General features: G+C 60.1%; 1 protein-coding gene and 1 long non-coding RNA gene across 4 annotated transcripts; one reads left to right on the top strand and one right to left on the bottom strand.

The window, feature by feature from the left end:
• Positions 1 to 2,828: 2,828 nt before the first annotated feature.
• Positions 2,829 to 7,314, top strand: LOC142034616 (uncharacterized). 3 transcript variants are annotated; one of them, XR_012651709.1, is made up of 4 exons: positions 2,829 to 2,965; positions 4,686 to 4,856; positions 5,198 to 5,274; positions 5,882 to 7,314. It is a non-coding gene; the product is annotated as an uncharacterized LOC142034616 (long non-coding RNA). The 3 variants fall into 3 exon arrangements; XR_012651708.1 differs by lacking the exon at positions 5,198 to 5,274; XR_012651707.1 differs by having other exon boundaries at positions 5,198 to 7,314.
• Positions 7,315 to 7,793: 479 nt separating this feature from the next.
• On the bottom strand, positions 7,794 to 9,149 carry HEXIM1 (HEXIM P-TEFb complex subunit 1). Its single transcript, XM_075036192.1, has one exon. It carries the CDS (start codon positions 9,052 to 9,054, stop codon positions 8,140 to 8,142), a length of 915 nt encoding a protein of 304 aa, XP_074892293.1. The 5' UTR covers positions 9,055 to 9,149; the 3' UTR covers positions 7,794 to 8,139.
• Between the last annotated feature and the right edge of the window lie 1,423 nt (positions 9,150 to 10,572).

Here is a 10,572-nt window from a genome sequence, read left to right as displayed (position 1 = left end):
CACCAGCAGCTCGGGGATCAGCCTGTCCCTGCACGGGGTTGATTGCCAAATCCTCCGGCTCCTCCATGCAGCCTTGAGTCCCCAGCACTGCTGGGACCTTGAACCTGTTCCTCCAGCCTGGGGAAAGCAAAGCAGCTCAGGGACAGGACTGACGGCACTTTCATGGTGCACAGAGCACCCCGGGGGAGCAGGATTGCCTCCAGATCCTTACAGCAACCCCATGGGCCAAAAGATAATCGCACTTGGTGACCTCAGAGAGCTTCACCGACACTCCTGCTGTTAAATACGCCGCGTATAGCGTGACCAAGGGGCCGGAGCTGGGCACTGGCTGGTGTGTCTGTGTGGCTCAGCTATGCCGGGACAGCCATGGGCTGAAAGATAAGTTCAATACCCCAGGAGGTGTGTGGGGCTTATCAGCACGCCAGGCTGTTCCCCTGCTCCTGCAAACCCCTCTGTGTCCACGCCTTGCACTCCGCTTGGGGCAACAGCAGGCAAGGGAAGGGCAGGAGCAGGCAGGGGTGTCCCACAGCAGACACTCATGACCTGTTGTCAGGCTCTGACCCTCTGAAGGCACAAAAACCCAGGAAATGGGACATGCAGGGAGTCAAACCCCATCTGCACTTGCTGGGCACTGTCATGTCCTTGAGTTGCCAATGTCACAGCTACCAAAACCTTGCTCCCAACACAGAAAACCCCCAGAACAGGGGGGTTCCTCTGGCTTGTAGGGATAGGCTGGCACCGGGAGCGCATCCAACTGCTCACCGTGAGCTCAGGGTGTGCCGAAGGGGTACAAGGAGCAACGACCATCTCCGAGGAGCATCCCGACATCTCCCAGACAGGGAGGGGACAGGGACAAAACACTCCGGAGGAGGCAAGGGGCTGCGCCAGAGCCCCTCCTGCTCCCTGGCACCGTGTCAGCCATTGCCACCACCACTGCTGCAGAGCAGGGCAAGCCCGGGCCTCTCGCTGGCTGCTGGCCCTGCCTGCACCTCCCGGCACGGCCTGGCGCTGCCTCCCCGGCACGGTGCCCGTTGGGGACAGGGAGAGTCCCAGAGGGGCTGAGGGCACCCAGTCCCACGCCAGAGGTGACGCCGGGGAGCTCCCTCCCCAGAATGTGGCACCAACGTCACCAGCCTCCTTCACAGCCCCCCTGGGTCTCTGCAAAAGGGGTTTCTGCCCCCCCCCCCCCATCCCCAGTATCTACAGCAGGGTCATACTGGGACAGTCAGAGGGGGAGAGCTGGATCTGTCCCCTTTCTCCCCACCCAAATCCCAAGATTTGGCCCATTTTACACCTTCCCCATCCCCTTTTCCATTCAGGAACAGCCAGACCATTTCCAGCACCAACTCTCCAGCTGGAAAATGTTCAGCACAATTAACTCCCACTCGTTAAAATCATAAACAACCCAGGGGGCGGGGGGTGTTTGCGATTTTGGGGTTTAGCAGCCCAGAAGAAAAACCTCCTTGTCTTTTCGTAACAGCAGAACTTGATTCAAAAAGCTTCAAGCAGCTGCGCAGGCTGATTCGTTGCATCGTTCTCCCCAAAATCAGAGGGACATGGCCAGGGCCCAGCCTGCCCCACGCTTCCCTCTGAGAAAGGAAAGTCCAAGACATCTGCCTCCGTATAGAGAGCCTTTTTTTTTTTTCCCCTTTATGCAGGATTTGTTGCTTATTTTTTGCCTTTTATGTGTCCTGATCCCCAAAATACACATTATTCCCTTCCATACTTGCAGACTGAAAAACCCATCTGTAACACCCACGGCTCAGCCATCAAGGCTGCCTGCGAGGAGTGTTACCAGTGCCAGAGGTGAGAACGGCGGCTTTGGGAAAAATCTGGGGGAGACGCTTGAGAAAGCTCATCGCCTTTGCTCTTTGGGTCGCTCCTCTCCTTGAGATCCAAGATGGAGCCTAAGCTCACCCTGGGAGGAGGTGGCAGAGCTGGAATTGGGCAGAGAGGCAATTTGGGGTGAGAACTGCCACCTCGGGAGTACACTGAGCTCTCGCCGGCCAAAGGGGCCACGCTCCCCACGGGCAGACATGTCCGGTAATTGCCATCCGTGTCTGCTAATTGTGATCCGTGTCTGCTAATTGCCATCCGGGAACAGTTCTGAAGGAGGAGAGAGGCATTAAAGAGTTAAGCGCCAGACGGCTGAAGCAGAAGGCCTGGCCTAGAGCTGGGGTCCCCCCATTTGGAGCCAGGCACCCCCCATTCGAGCCAGGCACCTTCCTGGAGCCCCCCCCACCCCCGCACAGGCCGCTTGAGCAAGGTCTCGGCTCCCTGTGCCACCGCCGAGCCGGGCCGCAGCCAGGGCCGGATTTCAGTGTCTCTATCCCGGCCAATAAACCTCCTCCCTTGGAGCCCGACGGGTCCTGACCGCCCAACCGAGGCGCTGCCCCCGCCGAGGGGCTCCGGGGAGCCCGGGCAGGGCCCACAGCGCCCGGCCCCCGCCGCTCTGCAGGAAGCCCGGTGGCACCGGGGCCTGGGGGAGCTCGCCCTCGGTACCGGGTCCCCCGCCCCCGCGGCGGCGGCTGGGCCGGGAAACGGGGACCAGGAAACGGGGACCGGGACCGGCCCCCTCCTCAGCCCCCGGGCGGCCCCGCCCCGCCCATCGCCATGGCAACGCGCCGCGCCCGGATGCGGCGCTCTCGGGGTGGGGCCACTCGGCATCATGGGACAGCGAGTCTGCAGCCGCCCTGTGCCGGCCGCCCTGCCGCGGCGGGGGACTACAACCCCCAGAAGGCCGCGCGGCGGAGGCGCGCCCCTCCTCTTCCTCTGCGCTCTCCTTTCTATTGGCTCCGCCAAGCCGTCAAGCAGCGGCACGGCGGTACGTGATTGGCGGAAGGGCGGTAGGGCCGAGGCGCCGGCTATGGCGGTCGAGCGGCGGCCGCCATTTTGTGTGTGTGGAGGCCGGCTCCGGGCCTCGCTGCCCGCCGCGGAGGCGGGGGTGCGCGGCGCGGCGAGGCCGGTGAGCGGCCGGTGGACCGGCGGGGGGGGCTCCTCCGCGGCGCCGAGCAAGGGAGCGCGGGGCGGCCCGGCCGGGTCTCCCTTTCCCCGGGAGTGGAGCACGGGTTTCCCCGCCGGCCCCGAGGTGGGCGGCGGCGGCGGCACCGCGCCCGTCACCGGCCGCTCCCCCTGTTAGGGCTCCGGGGACGGGGCGGGGGGGACCCCGTCCACTGCCGGGAGCGCCTCGTCTGGAGCCGGGGGAGGCTCGGACCGGCGCCGGGGCCTCGTCCGGGGTCTGAGTGCGCGGTGGGGCGGGGGGAGGCCGGGCCCGTCCCGGGCTGCGCGGATTTTCACGTCGTGGCTCCGCTGACAAGCGTCGCCTCGGCTGCGGCCTCACCTGTAATGCTCTGTGTGTGTGTGGGGGGGATGTTTTTCTAGCAAAACCCGCGTTAAACAGTAGTATTTGAACGTTGCTCGACAGCAGCAGCCCGAGCTCCCGGCAGGGCTGGTTTTATGACGGACCCCCAGTAGGCACAAAGTGGGGAGGAGCAGCGCAGTTTTATATTGAAAGTGAAATTTGGGTTAGGAAACACATTTCCTGGAAGGCTGAAAGCTGCTTGTTGTCTGCCGTGCCATCGCACAACAGCCTTTTAATACACCACGTCCGGGGAAAAAGATACTCCCTCGAATTTAATCCTTTGTTTCACACATTTCAGCCAAACCACGGCTGGATTCCCGGAGGGGGTTCTCCCTGGCTGGATCCAGTGGATCGCAGTTAATATGGCCTCCCCTCGCCTGCTGCCATCTACCAAGGCAGCAGTTACTGCTCTGGTGCTTGGAGACACTTAAAAACAAAAGCGTTTGCCTGTTGCCAGGGCCGAAGGGATAACTTTTCAGGCTGATAATAAACTGGAGTGAACCTTGTCTTTGAGTTATAAATGCCACTCCTCTGGCTGGTGGAAATAACCGAGTGGGTTTTTTTCCCTGTGCAAAGTCAAAAAAAGCCCGTTTTTTTAAAAAAAACAACAACAACAACACACCTTTTTTTTAAAAAAAAACAACAACAAACAAACAAAAAAACTCAGCACCAAGGAGTTTTTTGAGCTGACAGCAGCCTCTGTGCTCAGTTCTCTGATGAGCGGTGAGGCTGGGGGCAGCTGGTAGCCTGGGTTGAGTTCCTGGCTGCGTTACAGGCCGAATTTCTTTAAGCGAGTGACTCGGCCACGTTTTCTTCCCTCTGTGAAAGGCAGATAATGCCAGCTCATCCCCTGGTATTAACAGGACTTGGTTTAGATGTAAAACAGTGAGATTTTGGAGGCTTCTGGTATAAGCGCGGATTGCACTGTCAAATGTGGACTTTTCCAGTTAAAAACCAGATTATTTTACATTTATGCTCTTGGTGTTCTTTTTTTTGAAGCAGATGCTTTGTTGTTATGACTCTGCTGACAATTTTCAACTCCCACATTGCTTTATTAGGTCCTGAACTCTGAAGCTTCATGTTTTTATAAATTGCTGCGTTGTAAAGGCTGGGAGGTTTATTGTCGTGTGTGTCTCTGCACGCGCACGACAGCTGAAGATCTCATTTCAAGTTGATTTTGCCAAACTAATCAGGGCTATGCTTCATTCAAGCTGCATGCCTTGGCACCTACCTGGGTTGTTAGAGGGTTTTTTGTAGGGTGGGAGCAGGAAGGGAGCGAACATGATGGGCCTGATCCTAACAGCCAGGGTTTGGTGTGTTGCAGATGGACCAAAAGCTGCCAGCCTTTCGTCAATGGCCTCGTTGGTGAGCACCGTAAAACCTCTTCCGTGTGCAGGGCTCACTGTGCCGCAGATTCTCCTCTTTTTTTTTTTTTCAACAAAATGCTGCTTACCTTGTGACACAAGAGAATCACCAGGATATCCCAAACAGCTGTGTAAGTATATCCTCAGAATGTAAAGCTAACAAAATTAAATGCAATTAGTGCAAGTTAAGTTGTAGGCAGGACAACAGTGTTATTGTCAGCACCATGTCCCTGCTTTATAAAACCTGGAACATCAAACGGCTGGGTTTAACGGACTTCAGGACCTAATTGCCATGCCAGTGAGTACCAGCAACCTGCTCCTTGAAACTTCTTCAGACCGTGAGGGAAGGCAAGCTGCACGTTCTCTTCAACCAGTGTTAAGGGGCAGGATTTGGGTTTCACTTCACACCAATGTTGCAGCACTAACGGGCTGTTTAAGATGGACTACTTCCTTTTTTTTAATTTTCTTGCAGCCAGCAGTGTTTTCAGGGAACTGGTCTGTCCATATGCCGCTTCGCCCCGCATCGAAGAGGAATGGCCGTAACCACTGGTGGGATGTTTTAGTCCCCTTTTCTTTTGTATTAGTGCAATAATTTCTACCTCTCCCTAGGACAGAAATGCAGTCTTTTCCTCAGCAAGTGGGAAACCCTTTAGCCAAGAGGGTCTCTATACACCGCATGTTTCTGAGGCTGCTTGCTGCAAAGCTGGCGTTGGTGTTCTCCTACAGCCAGCAGAGCGGCAGCGAGCCTCTTCCTACTGCTCGGCCCCACAGTCGGGACAAGCAGGAGCTCCGACAGGCAGATTCCTGCAGCCACGGGCTCTGCGCCAAGGCGCAGCCCGTTCACGGAGATCGGAGGGGTGCTGCTGTGCCAGCGGCATTCCTGGGCTCACTGGAGGAGCCGGAATAAAGGCCAGTTGGCTCTAACAACCCAGGAAAGACCAAAGTGTGGCAGCGAGAGAAGGGATGTGCTTCAAAGGTTTGGCAGGCGAGGCTGCCTTACCCTCCAGGGAGGTACTTGCCCTCAACTAGTTAAGACAGCGCGCTGCCTTCTTGTCAGGAGGGACTAATTGCTGCCCTTTGATACCACATCACAGCCAGCTCTTCGGCACCTTTATCTCTGACGATCTCTAAGATTTCATTTGTTCCTCTCAAACAGTTGAGCTGCAGTTGAACTCGTCTCCTCCGGACCAACTCTGAGCCAGGCTCCAGAACTCACAGGGAGACTCAGGCAGGCAAGCTCTTCCCTCGGCTGGGAAGGCGAAGTGGGGACGAGCTCCCCATCTGTTACTGATCCACTCAGAGGTTTCAAAGGTCCCGAAATGCCATCGGTCTACGTCTGCCAGGAGGTTTGGATGCAGGAGCTGGAACGAGCCTATGCTGGGAGACCTGCCGTTCTTAAACACCTCCTGAAGTGGGGATCGGAGGTAACCTGGTTCATATGAAGACTCATTCTCATTAGAACAGAGCACAGAATAAAGTAGAAAAAGTTGGTGGAGTCAAAGCAGGTTGGAGAGTTGATCATTATGGTATTTTGTTTTGTTTTTTTTTTTAAAGTTCTGTTTGTTAAAGCATTTGCAGATAAATGATTTATTCTTAGGAGTTAAATGTAACAAGTTTGGGGTAAGTAGATGGAGGGCAAACCCTGTGGGTGTGCTAAACTTGGTAACAGCCATCACTCTGTAACAACCACCATGCTACATTTGACTAATCATATTTCCTTGCATTAAGTTTTTCACATTCACCAGGTGCTAAGAACTACATTTCATGGTACTTGTGAAGTGTAGCACCCACCGCCGGAGTTAGTGCTGCTGGACACACGCCTGCAGTTGTCCTGCCCCAGAAGAAAACGAGAATCGCGGGCAGGACGGATACAGAGGGGGAATCGCTCATTTGGGAAAATATATCGCTGGAAAGAAGTGCCTGGGATGAACGAGCAGGACGCAGGGTTCGGCGCTGCTCTTCCCAGCCAGCGAGATCCTGATTAACTCGTTACCTCTCGCCGTGCCTTGCCGCTGGTCTGGCTCGGGGCGGCGCGGCAGTGCCTCCCTCCGCAGCCGCACCGGGCGCTGGCTCTGCCGGATGATGTCATGGCAGAGGGGAAGGGAGTGCGGGTGGCTACTGGGCTCTTGAGTGAGTAGCCCTCGAATAGCTTCCTTTTTTCCTGCCCGTCGATGCCAGCGTACGCCCAAGAGCAGGCTGCTTTTTGCCAGGCTCGTGTTAAAAATCTGGCGTATCTGTATTCTCCTCCCCCAGATCTCAACTCCTCTATTTTTTTCATAAAAGGCCATTTTTCCCTCCTGCTGTAGCCTGAAGCGGGGGGTTCCCCCAGCTGATCCCCTGGCTCTCCAGGTACAAGTTTCATTAACGCACACTCCCAGTTCTGAGCCCGACTGCCATTGATTACACCACAGCACAAACCAGAGCAGACTCTGGCCCCTCCATTATTTTGCCCTTTGAATTTACCTGTTTTCCCTTCAAAAAACCCTGCAGCTGCCTAGACCTTCTCCTGCTTTTTTTCTTCTCCTTCTCAGGTACAGCAGCAGGGAAGTAAAAGGTTGAGCTGTCACATTCACCTTCCACTGATCCCTCCTCGTCAGCCATTTCAGAGGCCAAGTGCTGACTACCAAAACTTTTCCCTGGGCTGCTCCAAAACTTTTAAGTTTTTTCCCCTCACTTGTAGCTTAGAAGTATATTTTTAGGCAGTTTTTGCCCAGATCTCAGTTAACTGACCTGGGAGGAAAGAGAGTGAAGTTTAAGCAAGCCTTTAGGCAAAGAAACATACTTTGGCTTAATAGGTTAGAGAGGTGTCAGCAGCATCCATCATACACATTAAGAGCTGTTATCGCTTTTTCCAGGTATTTTTAACCATTGCAGCTGACTGAGCAGGCTTAGAATTTAAAATAAGCAGGGAAAAAAAATAACAAAAAGGGTTAAGTGAGAAACTACGGCTAGTTTTAATCAGACACCACCATAGACCAGTTATAACATCACAAAAATAACTCAAAATATATTCCCTTCTGGAATGCCATTCTGAATATCTTATAGAAATCACACCAAAACCGTTACAGTTACAAGTAATTAAATTTATTAGACCTCTATAATTTTTTATAGTGAGTTTTGGCCAATTTACAGCTTTCCTGGGGATCTTTTTTTGTTTGTTTTTGTTTAGACACAAAAAAAATAAATCATAAACCAAGTATCACCGACACATCAACCCCCCCCCCTCGCCCCCTCACAGCCACCTAAAAAAGAGGGGGGGGGAGGCCTCGGCAGCTCCCGGGCCCCCCGCTCCCCAGCTGCGCTTTCTTCCCGTTAAAAAGGGTCCGCGGCGTCTCTGTACAGATGTATAGAATGTTACACCCCACCACTGTAAAAAGCCCCCCCCCATACCCCCCGCCCCCCCACCCCCCAGCGTCACTCCCCCAGCTTGCAGGGGCCTTTCTCCTGCCGGGGCAGGTCCTTCTCCTTCAGCAGCTGCAGGTTCTCCGCTCGCAACCTGTCCACTTCCAGCTCCAGCTGCCGCAGCCGCGCCGTCTCCGCCGTCTCCCCGCCGTGTTTTTTGCTCTCCATCCTCAGCCGGTTGTTCTCCTCCTCCATGCGGGAGAGGCACTTCTCCAGCTCCAGGTACTCCTTCACCAGCTCCTGCTTGCTCATGTTCTGCAGGCTCTCCACATGGTACCGCTCGTAGGTCTCCGAGAAGTCCCTCTGCAGAAACTCGCTGCCGTCCCCCCCCATCCCGTCGCTGCCCCCGTCCTCCTCCGCCGCCTCCTCCAGGAAATCCTCCTCGCTCGTGTCGTCCGACTTGGCGGCCGCTCGCCGCGGGTACAGCCCGGTTTTCAGGTCGGGCTCCTCCTGGTCGTGGTCCTCCATCAGGAACTGCGTGGTGTTGTAGGGAGCCACCGGCTGCCCCTTGGCGAACATCTCGGCGCGCAGCCGGGAGGCGCGGAGGCTCTGCCGCTCGTCGAACTGCTGCTTCTCCTCCCAGCTCAGCTTCGAGTAGGGCTTCCAGCGCCGCTTCTTCTTCGACGGCCGCCGGCGGTGCTTCTTCTTCACCGGCCACTCCTCGGTGCGACCCACGGACGACCGGTACCGCGGGCCCAGGCCGGGACGCGCCGCTCCGCCCGCCGCCGGCCGCCCCTCGGCGCCGCCCGCGCCCTCCGCCGCCGCCTCCTCCGCCCCGGGGGGCGGCAGCCGACCGGCCTCCCCGTCCGCCGCCGGCGCGTCACCGCGCTCGGGCTCCGGCTGCGGCTCGGGCTCCGGCTGGGGCTCCGGTTCGCTCTGGGGCTCCGGCCCCGGCTCCGGCTCGGCGGCCGCCGCCGCGTCGGCCATGGCTCTCGGCTCCGCTCCCTCGGGGACGGGAGCTACCCGCGCCGCATGGGGCCGCCGCCGACCCTCGGCCCCCCCCACCCCCGCCCCTTACACCCCCACTCCCCCTCAGGCCGCCCGGGCCATGGCTCGGGGCCGAGGCCCCGAGGGGGGGGGGGGTCGTCACCGCCGCCGGTCGCCGAGGGGTTAACGCCGCCGGGCCCGCCCCCCCGCGCGCATGGCACGCGCCGCCGCCGCCGCCGCCTCCTCCCCCCTAGCCGCACCCCTCCCCGCGCCTCCACCCGCCGCCGCTGCCGCCTGCTCCCGACTGCCGCTCCCCGCCCGCTCCCCCGCCTTATGTACCCCCGCGCGCCCCGCCCCGCCCCGCGCAGGCGCGCTGCCCGCCCCGCCCCGCGGCACGCCGGGACCCGCAGAGCCCCGCCCCCGCCGCTGCTCCGCCGCGCGCCCGCCGCCGCCACTACGGCTCCCCGCGCGCGGGCGGTGCCGGCCCGCGGCCCAATCGGCGGGCGAGGAGGGCGGGTCCGCCCGCCAGCCACCGCCCCCTGGCCGCCGCGAGGGGAGGGGAGGGGAGCCGCGATTGGCGGCGCCGGACGTCACTCGCGCGCGGCGGCGCCAATCCGGAGGGGCGGGGGCGGGGCCGGGCCGTACCACGAGCGGAGGGGCGCCCCCGTGCGCGGGGCCGCGCGCGCCTCGCGACCTTCAGGGCCGCGCCGAGGGCAGCGCCCCCGCCTCCCCCCCCCGCGGCGAGCTCGTGGGGCGGCCCGAAAGGAGTCCCCGCGCCGCGGAGGGGTCGCCGGGCGGTGCCGCGGATCCTCCGCCCCGGCCGCGGCCCGGCCCTTGGCCGGTGGGGCCGTAACGGGCCGGGCGGCGGGGAGAGGGGGGGGGCTGAGGGGGAGGCCTGAGGGGGGAAGGGGGCGGGCGGAGGAATCCCGGAGCCGCGCTGGGTGCGGCGGTACTGCGACCGCGCGGAGGAAGATGTAAACAAACCTGAGCGGAAAGAAGTCCCTCCTTAAAGGCACCGCGTCCTTTTTTCCAGGGGCGGCGCGGAGCTGCGCTCCCGGACGCCTGGGTCCGCCCGCGTCCGCGCTGGGAGGGGGGTGACGGGGGAGGAGAAGTGGGGGGCAGGGCGGCCCGCGGCCTGGTCCTGGTCCTGCCACCCCCACAGTGTCGCTGTGCCCCCCCGCCACGGTCCCTGGGGCCCCACGGCCGGGGGCGGGGCTGAGCTATGGGGGAGTCATGGGGGGGGGGCAGCCCCGGGGGACCCACGGCCTTGAGGGGGGCTACGGGGATCCGTGGCTGGGGGGGGGTGGGGGCCATGGGGGGACCCACAGCTGCGGGGGGGGCCATCGGGGGGCTCCCCTGTGGGACACGCGACCTGGGGACCCAGGGAGGGGGTGGGTCAGTCCACGGGGGATCCGTGGCCAAGGGGGTGGGGGACAGGCCGCCGGGGGGGGGGCCATGTCACCCTCTGTGGCAGCAGCACGGGGGCGGGGGGCCCGGCCCTGCCCAGCCCCCCCACCC

Source organism: Buteo buteo, chromosome 9 (genome assembly GCF_964188355.1).
Source record: "Buteo buteo chromosome 9, bButBut1.hap1.1, whole genome shotgun sequence".
Classification (NCBI taxonomy): Eukaryota; Metazoa; Chordata; class Aves; order Accipitriformes; family Accipitridae; genus Buteo; species Buteo buteo.
Note: the sequence above shows the minus strand (reverse complement) of the source record. Positions and strands in the feature narration are given on the sequence as shown.

Excerpts from the sequence above, each read along its gene's own strand:
- HEXIM1 (XM_075036192.1), bottom strand. The coding sequence starts at position 9,054 with ATGGCCGACGCGGCGGCGGCCGCCGAGCCGGAGCCGGGGCCGGAGCCC.